This window comes from Amblyomma americanum, chromosome 10 (assembly GCF_052857255.1).
Source record: "Amblyomma americanum isolate KBUSLIRL-KWMA chromosome 10, ASM5285725v1, whole genome shotgun sequence".
NCBI classification, from domain to species: domain Eukaryota; kingdom Metazoa; phylum Arthropoda; class Arachnida; order Ixodida; family Ixodidae; genus Amblyomma; species Amblyomma americanum.
In genome coordinates, this window is record NC_135506.1 from 77,172,881 (window position 1) to 77,185,941 (window position 13,061).

At 45.3% G+C, this 13,061-nt stretch overlaps 1 protein-coding gene across 2 annotated transcripts in view; it reads right to left on the reverse strand.

Moving 5' to 3' along the window:
• The window catches only part of LOC144106461 (ATP-dependent RNA helicase DHX30-like), a 33,853-nt gene extending 26,207 nt beyond the window's left edge, over nt 1–7,646 (reverse strand). For both annotated transcript variants that reach the window (XR_013309016.1, XM_077639277.1), the window contains exons 1-2: nt 7,456–7,646; nt 2,643–2,870 (exon numbers count right to left, since the gene is read on the reverse strand). Coding sequence is in view for 1 of the 2 variants with exons in the window: in XM_077639277.1 (XP_077495403.1) it covers nt 2,643–2,870; nt 7,456–7,644 (417 nt within the window). In the remaining variant the exon portion in view is untranslated. The remainder of the gene's footprint in view (nt 1–2,642; nt 2,871–7,455) is intronic.
• Between the last annotated feature and the right edge of the window lie 5,415 nt (nt 7,647–13,061).

Below are 13,061 nucleotides of genomic sequence, written 5' to 3' on the forward strand. Positions count from 1 at the left end.
CTAGGCAAAGTTTTCCAGATTTAAAGGTGCCCTGCAACGTAAATCAAGCATGAGGTCTTCATCCTCTGTTAGCAAAATAAAAGGCACTGAGACGCCTGAACGCCCAAAGAGATCAGATATGCACATATCGAGCCAATGGTGTCACAATGTAGTGGCGATTTTTGGCCGCAGTAATCCAGATTGGGCACTGTCTTTCTGACCGGCTGGGCATCCAGTTTGAACCTAGTTGCTTTATACTCCCAAAATGGATCCAAAATATTATGTCTCCGAGTGCTGCAAGGTTTTCACATGCCACAGAAACTTATTCTCAGTGAAAGCGAACAGAAACTGACAAGAATAACGCTTAGGGAAACAGTTTCCATTTTGCTTCAAACTTCCTTGGAGACAAACACTGTTTTTCAAACCACTGTTTTTCAAGGCAGCAAAAAAAAAAAAAGAAGGAAGAAAAGCCAGTGACACAACCTGCCCAAAATGTGAAGGGAGAAGCCGGACAGGAGGTGAGGTTGGAGAGGATGAGCTTCCTTTGTAGACTTAGAGACCTCTGTTATGTGTAAAGTCACACATGTATGCAAAACCACTAGATTAACAGTGAGAACTACTGCAAAAGTTGCCACTGAAACCGACACAAACGATATTGCACCGTGTTCCAGCCAAAACAAGCGCCTGCACTCTGCAAAACATCACACAAAGAACCGCAGTCTTTCTAGTCCAAATAAATATGGCCACGCACACTTACCGCTAACATACCACCTCTCCGTAATCTGCTAGTTGCCGAAGTGCTGCCAGCACAAAGTCGTCCTGGCGAGTGTGGCTGCCCGCTGGCAGCCCAAAACCCAGAAAAAAAACGGCCGTGGCTTAGCTTGGTTAAGCCTGGTGATTGCGAAGCAATAGTGTGTTATTCTCGAATCAGCTGGTAGTATGGCTGGTGGTAGTCTTGGGTTATGCTAGTGTTACGGCTTACAGTGAATCATCTAAGAGGAAGTCATCCGTCGAATCTATGTATGCCGACAAGCATTTCCCTCACCAGCGTGCCCATTACAAAATCTTCCAGTATCGATTGGCCGACAGTGCGGTAACACTCCATTTTCTCCGCGTCGTAAGACATGCCCACTCGGTGCTTGCATTAGCGTTCGTTAAAGTACGGTAGCGTTACACCGTAATAAATGTTGGGGTTATTGTCCCCATCTAAAATGCGATACCGATTGTTGTACGTCTCCTCGTCGTCTTCACGAAGCATTAGCGGTAGCTTGTATGTTTCGGCCACGTTGTAGATGGCCAAGTTGTCTGCATAACAACCCCATCGTTCGTCGGTCATCTTAAGTTTGCCCCACTTGTGCATCTGCGTGTCCGGTGTGTCCCTGGTTGCCCCGGGGTCCGGCGGTAGACCCATCTTGCGTCTTACAATGTCATTCTTGTAGCGCGGTACGCGCTCGTACGCGTCGCCTATAGAGACCTCATCCAGGTAGCAAAACGCGTTTTTATTGTTTTTGTTGAACATGGTTCGAGTAGACCGCTTTATAGGGTTGGGCGGCGTCTTTGACGGATCGGCGTAAGTTTGTCCCTATGCCACAACCGGTCACACACTGTACAGGCATAGCCGAACGGGTTGTTAGTAAAGCGTCTGTTGAATTCACGCGTTGCCGTCTCAAACTCCTTTACTCTTCTCGCATGTTCTTCACGTCGTTCTACTGCAATGTGTCCTTCGGGTTGAGTCGGGCCAGCCTTGGTGAGAGATTTCTCCTGTCTTTTCTTCGAACGCTCTTGTCTCTGCTGGGGTGTTTCTTCTGCACGCTGTTTTCTTCGCTTTTCGTTTTCCTTCTCTCGAAACGCACGTTCCTTCTTGAGCCGCTGCTGCCGCTATTCCGGGGTTTCTTGGACACGCCTCTGCCGTTTAGTCGCGTTCCAGCGTTCTGAACTAGTAGAAGGAGACTCACTGTCGGGCAAACTCATAATTTCTTCCTTTGCTTGTGCTGTTTCCACAGAGGAGGTTGCATGTTGTCGCCGAGCTGCATACTGGGCACGCCGCTTAGAAAGTCGTTCTTCTTCCGTCTCCGTAGCTCGCTGATGCTTCCTCTTTGCATTCTGCCGAGCTGCCTTGTTCGTAGGCACCATCGTAACATCTGGCTGTATGACTGCCTTGGCGAGAGGAGCGGAGCTGTTTTATACAGCTGGTTTGACGTCACTGACCGTAGCGCCCCTGGTGAGAGGAGCGGGAGTTAGGCCGCCGTTGGTGGCTACCGCCACGCCTCGCGACTGCGTGAGGTGGGGCCCCGTTTTTACACACCTGGTGTGACGTCACTCTAGGTCACGTGGTATGACGTCACGCAGCGAGGTCACGCTAAAGGTCAATGGTGCCTACCACCGCCTCGCCACGAAACGGGCTGAAGTGCGACCTGAAGTAGTATTGCTTCGCAATAAAACAAACGCGTTCTGGGCAGCCATCAGAAGTGCACGGAGCAGCCCAAGAAAATCAAACGCCTGGCTGCGCACTCTGACAGCCTGCAGGCAGCCTGTGGGCCGCCAGAGGTGGATAACTGAAGAGGCCCACTTAAGTGCATCCACATCTGTGGAGATCGGACCCCACACACAAGGGCTTGACAGTATTCAGGCTGTAGGGAATAAACGAGTGAAGAGACACCCACCCTAAGGTTGCGGTTCAGTTTCAGCACACCCTGGAGGAGCACCAGCAGGAAGTCGGTGCAGACGTCCCTTTCATGCACCTCATCCACAATGACGTGCGAGATGCCGCGCAGCTTTGGACTGCCCTTGAGGTGCTCCAGGAGGATGCCCACAGTGCAGAAGAGCAAGCCCCCATGGCTCAACAACAGCTGTTTGGAAATCCACACTTGGAAGCCCACCGTCTCGCCCAGCTGCAAGACAATAAACGCACTGCACTTGTAGGGGATGGCTTTACTGGGTATAACGTCCCAAAGTGACTCAGGCTATGAGGGACGCCATGGTTGAGGGCTCTGGAATACAATTTCAGCCACCTGGGATTCTTTAACGCGCACTGATATAGCACAGTACACGGGCCTCTAGAATTTTGCCTCCATCGAAATGCGGCCACCGCGGCTGCCTTCACACCCGCACGTTTCAGGTCAACAGCCGAGCGCCATAACCACTGAGCTACCGCAGAGGAGCACTTGAAGGATATGTGACACCATGAAGTCAGGAGACAAAATCGCCATTGCCGATTTCACAAACAGCTTCAATAAATAAAAATTTTATTTGACATAAACTGCACACAAAATGTTGAATAATTATCTTGATCCAAAGCCGGGCTGTCACGGCTGGTGACAGATCCAGTGCATAACTTTCACACTTTTACTAAACATTTGGATAAGCAAAAAAATGATAAGATGTGGGGTTTAATGTCATGATGACACCTAAGCTGTGAGGGATACCAAAGTGGAAGGCTCCGAATTAACTTAGACCACCTGAGGTTCCTTAATGTGCTTGATGTCACAAAAATTCTGTTTCATTACTAAAAATTAGGCTTGTGCGAATATTCAATATTTTCGGATAGTTTAACGAATAATGCGATATTCGATATTCGCTTCGATTCGACCTTTGTTATTCAGAAATTTCGAACTATTCGTCTCAAACAAATAGCCGCATGCGGCAGGGAGAAGGCATTTTCGGAAGTTTCGGTTTTTAATACAGTAATACTTTTCCCAACCCAATCCAATCCAAACCAAGCCAGCAAAGCTCAGAACAAAGGCATACCAAAAACGCATCTGGTCAGTGTGGCGGCATGTGGTGGTGTGGTCGATTACATTTAGTGGGCGACTGTCTCTGCCGCGGCGGCATTGGACCACTTCAGAGAGCACCATGTGGGACTTGCATGCGGCCAGCAATCCGATTTGGACCTTTTTGTAAAGACTCCACCGGGAACCGAAGCTCGATGTTTTAAATGCAAGGCAGTCCTGAAGACCACGACAAGTATGACAACAACCCTAGCAACGCATTTAAAGAGGCACCCGGACTGGCACAAGGACTACCAAGAGAAGTGGGATGCACACGAAGGCTTTCCAAGCTCAGCGGGGCAAGCAAGGCAAGTGGTCAACAACCATCTACAGCCAGCTGTTTCAAGCCGAAAATGAAGGCGTTGGCCCCAAAAGCCCAACAGATGACGAAATTGATAGCTCGCTTCGTAGCTCATGGTATGCACCCCTACAACATTGCCGAAGAACTGGGTTTCCTCGACATAATGAAGTTCGCAATGCCGGATTATGGCGTGCCATCTCAGATAATGTTCTCAAGAGCGATTAATCCTGACTTCTACGCATCAAGCAAAGAGAAGGTGAAAGAGAAGCTCGGGGACATTTTTGTAAGCGGAGTGGAGTCACTTTCAATCACAGCTGAAGGCTGGACATCGTGGGCAAATGACAGCTACGTTTGTGTAACTTGTCACGTCATGGACAGGGACTTCATGCAACACGTGCATGCATTGGCTTGCATAGAGATGACGAACTCTCACACTGCAGAAAACCTGGAGCTATTCAGCACAGGTGTCATCGAGGAGTCGGAACTTCCGGCCCACGATATTGTGCCAATCTTCGTCGTTACAGATAATGAAAGGAACTTTACTTCTGCAGTAGCGCGGCCATCCTGGAGTGGTGTGCAGTGTTTTGGACACACCCTTCAGTTGTGTGTCAGTGATGCCAAAAGAGAAGTGTCGGGGTTTTTGCAGTTCTGTGCTAAGGCCAGAGCAATTGTGGCTAGATACAAACGAAGTCCCAAGATCCGAGGACGGCTTCAGGAAATTCAGAGAAACATGCAGCTGGACCCTCTCGAGGTTATACAAGACGTCCCGACACGATGGAACAGTGAGCATGCCATGATGGCCAGACTCGTGAAGCTCCGTAAAGTCATCACTGTAGAACTTTCAGAATCTGATGCAGTTCCAAACTTGAACGCAAGTGAGTGGAAGCTTATGAATGCAGCAGTGCACATCTTGAAGCCACTTGACCATGCCACAACTGAACTGTCAGGGGACAGATATCACACGCTGTCACAAGTCATTCCCATGTTGCAGTGTACCAAGGTGGTTCTAGCTGAACATGTTTCCGAAGGTGGTGAGGCAGCATTGCTTGCCTCAAGCCTTTGCGTAGCATCAAGACGAGGTTACCTGATATCAAGATGTCATGCCTTCATGCATTGTCAATGTTGGTCAATCCTAGATAAAAAGATGTCTGTTATGCTGAACGACCCGCAAAGTAATGGGCGTTCACTCTACTCACAACGGCAGCAGAAGAGACTGTGCCAGTTGATCAACATGGTACAGCAACAAGTGAGAACAGCACCTGCTCTGCAGACTCATTACGGGGATCTGTATGGTGTGCTTTTACACACTTCAGCTTGCGTGCACATCACCAGTCAAGCCGTACAGTCACGTATGAGGTTGCAGGGCACTTGAAGGCCGCCCTTCTTTCCAGGGCCGAAGACCCCCTTGTGTGGTGGAACAGCAAGGGCAGCCAACTTTACCCAACCCTGGTTGCAGCTGCCCGTAGGTACCTTCCGATACCAGCGACCCAGACAAGAAGTGAAAGACTTTTTTTGACTGCAGGAGCCATTGTAAGCTGCAGAAAGGAGCACCTCAAACACCAGCATGCGGAACAACCAGTGTTTTTGCACGAAAATTTGTAGACTTTCGTAAATAATCAAGTTGTTTAATTTCCTTGAATAAATCCCAGACCTTAGCCCTCGGCCTTTTTTTAGTATTCGCTTCGAAATTATTAAAGAATAATTAATATTTGCTTCGAATTTACTTCGAACGAAAAAAGCACTATTTGCAAAAGCCAACTAAAAATCTGATCCACTACTAAAAAATTTTTTTTAGCGACACACACAAATTTGTAGAAATGGAACAAAATGTTCGCATATCCTTTTAGTGAGGACACAAAATTGGATGTTCTTTTCAGCTTATATGAAATGTTATTGCATAATTTAGCCCCGTCAAAACATTTTAAGCGGTGCCAGTACGTGTTATACAAGGAAATTGAGAAATGCCTGCAATTTTTCGTTACACTGGCAGTTTTTCACTACTTGACGTTTTCGCACAGACTCGAAAGTGCAATGCGAAAAGAAAATGAAGATAAGAAATAAATTTAGGTGAAATCACCTACGAAATGTTGAAGTAAACCCCCGTGACTCGAATTCATAAACATGGAGAACCATCTCACAATCGCAGTCGCCACTACTAGCTCTGCCGCGGCTCGCACGACGCTGTTACGAGTGGGGTGAAGAGTGGAAGAGACAGAGGAGTTGGTGACACCATGGGCCAGTAGGGCTGGCTGTGTTTGATGCATTTGACTTGACTGGGAGTCTCGTTTTACTAGTTTTTACTGTTGTTCTTCGTCAATAGTCGTTAGTGGTGCACATCCAGGAAGCGTCCAGCACTTGTCCATGGCCATGTTCAAGATGGCTGTCATTCTTTGCGCCGAAGAAACGAACTGCATGCCAGGCCACAAGTTTTGGGAAGGGTGATGCAGGTGTGGCTGCAGCGAGTCAAAATTTTCAGCTGTTCCCTGTGATGTTGTGGTGCGGTTGTTTGCGAAGTGCGGGATTTCACACGGGACGACGATGGTAGCACGACGTACTGTGGGACCGCAGCAGCAATGACAATGGCAGCACTAGTGAGGACGATGGCGCAAGTGTGAACGAGTAGTCCAGTGACAAATACATTTGTGTTGTGGAATGTGGCCATGGGCACACATTATTTTTCATGATGTGACATGGGGGAGGGGTCGACTTATATTCGAATTGACATACAATCGTGTAAATGCAGTAATGAGCTTATACTGCATAGGCGAGATTTGACAGTGTTCAGATTGCATCCACATATGTGGACACACTTACCAGGATAATGAATTGCAGCATGAAAAGATGCAAGACAAAGCAGCTAAATAAAAGGGTTTGAGTTTGTTGGGTTTTACGGTACATAAGCAATCAAGGCCATCATAAGCTAAGCACAAGCTAAAAAAGAGGGGTGGTGGATTGAAACATGCAAGGACTTAGGTTCTCCGGCAACACAAAAAGCAAAGAACAAATCGGTTCCCTGAAACCCAGTTTGAGGACCCCTGGTTTAAGGCCCCAAAATTCCACAGCCGAGGCCAGCAAGTTGATGTCACTTCTGCAGGGCCACCCTTCAGGCCCTTTTCCAGTGCAGCCCTGATAGCACCCCAAAAATGAACAGACCTAAAGTTTACCTCAAAAGCTCACTTAGATTCCGTCAAACTCGCTTTTGAAAATTTCTGTGTCGGCACCTATCAGCAGTGTACCTTAAAATAATGGAGTGTTAGGCTAGTTGCTTATGCATATACATTATAGCGCAAGACAACAAAGACGATACACTATAAGACTGGACGAGCACTCATCCAGTCTTCCAGTCTGTCGTCTTTGTCTTGCACTATGACAGCATTGTACGATGCCAGTAAACGAAAAACCACCAACCTCTTCGCCTCGCTCCTGTGCCACCTGCTTTGCTATGCTGATGGCTGCCGTCCTCCGCGGCTGGGTGACGACTACGTTGCAGGCAGAGCCCTCGCCTCTGCGGATGAACTCCTCAAGGATGAACTGGGGCCCTTGCATCACCTTTCCCGAGCCGGCCTCGCCATAGACCACCAGTCGATAGCGCTCCATGTGAACAACGTTCTGCCTGCAGTACAAGCATGAATGTTAGATTCCGGAATGTAACATTCCCAATATAGTGGAAATTATCAGCAATGCCTGTACCATTACGTGTACCATTACCAACTTCACGACCACTCTCTCCCTATTCAAGCGAGGCTGATTCTGAACGCTATGCCCACGGTTTAGCCACGGCCATTGGCAACGATACAAAGAACACAACGGTACCAGCAACTCTTGAACCTTCTTCCATGTTAGCACACAGTATTATAACAAAAATACCAGAACAAAATCTGGTGCTACCATCATCAGGATGAACGCTCGAAAAAACCTACATGCGGTTTTACGTGTGGGTTTTACTGAATAAATGAGTTAGAAGTGTCACCCATGTCTGCCTCATGGTGAGTGTCTCAAACTTGTAGTGCTTTTGAAATGATTACAAAGCTTGTGCCATGAACATTTACGATCTGCACTGAAACATTCAGAAGCAGAAGCAAACAACTCTGATGTAAGAGGGGAGGCAGGTTTCGGGACTTAAATTTTTACTTTTCGACCAAGAGCAGTGAAATCTGGCATGCTTTTTGGAAAGTGCACTAAATGAATAAATACAAATTTTCCCTCATATATCATCAGTAGTTTTGACAATATAAATTTTTATGTGCTTCATTGAGATGCCAAACTTGCAGTAAGCCTGGCATGACAACGAAACATGGTAGGAGCCTGCAGTCACCCTCAAGTGTTACACAAAGATATGTTATACAGTGACACTCTCCAAATAGCTTCAGTAGGCTGATTTTTTCTACACAAAAAGTTCTGTCCCTGCTTCCATAATGCACTCATTATCACCATGCCAAAAGAGTGGCAGAGTGAAAAAATGGAGTAATTTATAAATGTAGGAATGTCACTGTTTTATGGCTTTTGGGAGTTTAACGTCCCAAAGTGCTTCAGGCTATGAGGGACGCCGTAGTGAAGGGCTCCGGAACTTTCGACCACCTGGGGTTCTTTAACATGCACCGACTTCGAACAGTTCACAGCCCTCTTCAATTTCGCCTCCATCGAAATTCGTCCGCCGCAGCCGGGATCAAACCCGCGTCTTTCAGGTCAGTATAAAAATTTAACAAGGAACACAATGCAACATACTACATGAAAATCCAAAGACGCTATTTTCATGCTATGCTTTCTGCAAACAGGGCAGCCATGGTCCAGAAAAAATGTTTGAGAAAACTGGTATTTTCCAAGGGTTTCAGGCAGTTTTTTGCTACCTCCGCTCACAAAAACGTTTTTTGAAGGCACTTCTGTGCTTTTTTTGGCTTTCTCGTGCTGTTTCGGTTTTGGTTTCAACAGCCGAATGAGCACTGTGGCGTCAAAGTGTACTTACAGGTCACGTGAGAGATGGGAAACGCCCATAAATCGCTGTTTCCACATTCATTCATTCCGAATCTTGAGGAAGGCTGGCTGCAACACAGCAGTAAATTAAAACGATGAAGCAGCGATTATATGGACGTTTTCCATGCCTCACGTGACACAAAAGTACTCTGACGTCACAGCCATCGTTCGGTTGTTGAAACCGATACCGAAACAGCTCGACAGAAAAAATTCGATTATAAATTATTTAGTGGTCGTAGATGAGTGCCACATGGTGATTCATGCATAGTAGTGTCTTCCGCATCATTGCAGAGAAGGAAATATGCTAACAAAATTAGGTGTCTATACTCCTTTAAGAGGCATTACGAGACGACGCAACTTGCGGCACGAGAGCTTAACTTCAAAAATTCTTGTTTCGCTTCAAACAAAAATTAACTCCATAAAAATTTCAGAAATGAAACCCAATAAACTGTTATACGTAACCCGCTATTGCTTATATTTTTACTTGGACCACCTCACGGTGAAATTAACGAGCGTTTTTGGCTCAAAACACTTTTTCAACTTCAGTATTTCTTTTACTTTCGATGTACGCAGTTCCATCACCTGCAACATTTGTTTAGGTACTAGACATCTAGACAATCTAAACGGCTATTTCCGAATTTCCATGAGCAAATTGACAAATAAAAAAATGACAGAAATGGAAGATTTTCATGCATCTTTTCGATTTTTTAAATATGTTTATGCCATATAAAGCTGCATAATCCGAATTATATAGAAAACCAGAATTGTGCAAACATCAATAAAAAAAATTGAAGCATTCTCTAAAAATTTGAATTTTTTAATAATTATTTAGCAGTGCCTGGTTGCTCGCCTTTTCTAAATATTCAAACTGCCCTCACCTCATGAATAAATTTTTTCCGGCAAAAATATTTTAGGCTTTCATTACACACATCAGGATAAGTCTCCATCAATTTTTTTGAACAAATTGAAAGATGGTCAAGTGCAATGTCTGGAACTTTTGGCGTGGAATGACTCAGACCTAATGTACCTGACCTCGGCCATTGCTTTTTCGCGTGCTGGGAGAGTTGGAACAAGCCAAGAAGTTTGAATTCAGCGAATTTAAAAGAATGTGCAGTACAAATTAAGTGGCTTTAAAATGCATTGAAAATATAGCCAGTCAACCAAAACTTCCAAAGTTACCTGAATTCACCGAAAGTTCGAATTACCGCAAGTTTAATGTACTTCAATCTGTCCTCAATGTCCTTTCATGCGGCACAAATAAGGGCGCAACTGATAACCGCCACCAAGCGCCAGGTTTCTCACCTCTGCGGGAAAATGGGGAGAGCCTGTTTGGCCTGCTGCATCGTGGATGAGTAATGGGAGGCCCCCTCAAGCCTGGACAAAAGCTCCCCGTTTCTTTGGGGCTGAAACTCGCTGGAAACAATGGGCAGCCGTCCGGTCATGATGTCATACACGACACGGTGTGAACTTGCGCGAGTGGCTTCGGTCTCTACGCTGCAGTCTTCTTCTCTCGCATCATCTGGAAGGTGCGCTGCATTTTACCGACCGTCTGAGGAAAAGAAGAAAAAGTGATCTTTCACAAATAAATTAACGACTTGGAGAGAAAAGAATGGTTACACATGAATTATGAGCATAAAAGACCACATGGTACGATTAAATCACTAAAGGATTTGCTGCAGCCTTCCTTTTATCAGCACAAAATGGAATTCTGATTGCACGTTTGCAGAGTTGCTAGACTATGTTAAATATCTGTAACGTGTAGCAGCCCAGAATTTCAGTATTTTCAAGTGAACAAATTTTGCAAAGATTTGCCATTAATGTGAACTTATTGTTACACAGTACAAATACACCAGTCACTACTAGATAATGCACAGAAACCAATAATTGATTGCACTTCACCACTATTTTGACATGCTGCACAGTTATTCGCATAGTGCAGCATGCAGTACTTTTGTGACCCAAATATGCACTGCTTCAGTTTTAGCCATTTTCTCGTCTTTGTCTTGAAGGGCTGAGGTATGAGTGTAGGATATATAACACAGCGGATCCGAAGGAAAAGAAAATGCCACCCGGAAGAAAATGGCGCCAGGGGCAGCAGCACTGTCTATCCACCTTATCCAGGAGACCAGGATAGGGCGGCCACAGGTGGAACAGGACAACGCTAATTGTGGAGCAGCTGGGAAAGGGCTTTGTAGTGCAGTGGATGTGATTGGGTTGTTGCCGATGACGATGACGACATTGCTGATGATGACAACTAAAAGCTTAGGATCATAAGACTTTACAACATTTTAAATTTATGTGTGTGACCACTGGAAGAGGCCCCTAAGAAGTAGGCTTCCTCTACCTTGAAGGAAGACAAATATGCACGGAAGCTATGTACATGACGCTGTCTACTCAGTTGTGTATGCTGCAACAAGCTCATTGTAACGGGCCAGAATGGAGCCCTTACACAAGGTTCACCATGAAAGTAGCTAGCCCAAGCAAGCACGGACGGTCCTGTGACAGAGCTGTGATAGTATAATAAAAACAAGTGCCTCAGATAAACTATCTGAAATAAACGTCACTTACAGGAGATTTTTGAATAATGGAAAGTTACTTCTGGATGCATCTAGGAGCACACACCAAACCTTGCTGTCAGCACGGTGACCCAGTTTAGCGCCCCACGGGACGACATTGTCTCCTAATCCTTCCTGACAATTATCCACGCTTCCCAATTTACCTTGCATAGCCCTTCCTGTTAGTCAACAGTGCAACTGAGCTGAAAAGCATCATAAGTGCTGTGCCATACAACAAAGTCCACTTGTTGTACCGTTTACACAGTAACATAGACATGTGACAGCCCACCGGCCTGCCTTTGCGTATCAAGAAGCTTAAGGTCACTCTAAACTTCAGGCACCCTTGATACCTCCTGCTGGCTTCAAGAATGCATAATTAAAAACAAAAACAAATGCCCAGCATGACATGGATAACACCAAGCACTGGAAGCATAGCATGAAGACTCGCAGCCAAAAGTACAAAAGAACTTCATGGCCCCTCCTTACAAAGGTATTGCTGCACCCAGACTAGTTATCAAAGGGGAGAAAAAATAGAAGCATGCAAACTACAGCTGGCTGCATAAGCTAGTAGATGAAGACAGATTGGGGAAAAGGAGCCTGATTTCTCAAGCATGTGGGCTTGAAAGGAAGCATAGGAGTCTGCTGTTGTTTGCCCGACAAATGCTGCAAAAATATAACTTGAACAAACTTCCCAAACAAATTGGCTTTGGAATACGCATTGTCAAGCACTATTAATCCAAACGAGTTTTAGTTAAACAAATTCAACCACATGGTTCAATTCAATGAAATAGAGAACACTGAAGAACTGCTTGGGGCTTGACATTTTACTCCGGTTCATAAAGCACTCAATGTTCAATTCAGGTGAGCCAGCTGTCCTTTAAGCAAACAATTCCTTAAAGCACCCTGAGGTTTCTTTAAGCGGCATTTCACAGTACACATCATGCCTAAGAATTCCGGACTTCCCACAAAGTTTTCAAAAACGGTTTTCTTCTTTCTCAGACCTCCAGCAGCCAGCAAGCTTTCCCTGAGAAAAGTTGAATGGAGGCTAAATGGTGCCGCATTTTACGTTTAAGGAAATTTTTTCGTTTGTGCACCTAAATTAATCAACATGCACACCCTTGAGTAGTCTCTTGTGCTGATTAAAAAAATATGACTGCTTTTATGATAGGTAGATTAGTTCTTAAAATACGTTTAATTAACACCCTACCATTAACAGGAACAATGAAAAGAAAACGCACACCATAAAGGGTCACAAATGGTGCTTGGTTACACTCTAGAAAAAAAAAGGTGATGCAATGCTGGAAACAGTTTTATCTTATCATCATAGGTGGTTTTAAAAGACATTGAAACTCAAGGTACAAATAGTGCCTAAAGTGCAATCAATTACAGCAAATTAAAAAATTTTCTGAACCTTAATTAAAAATTCTGCTCCCAACACGTCGCGTCGTCTGCACACCTACTGCATGCTAAAAGAATTATGGTCTTATC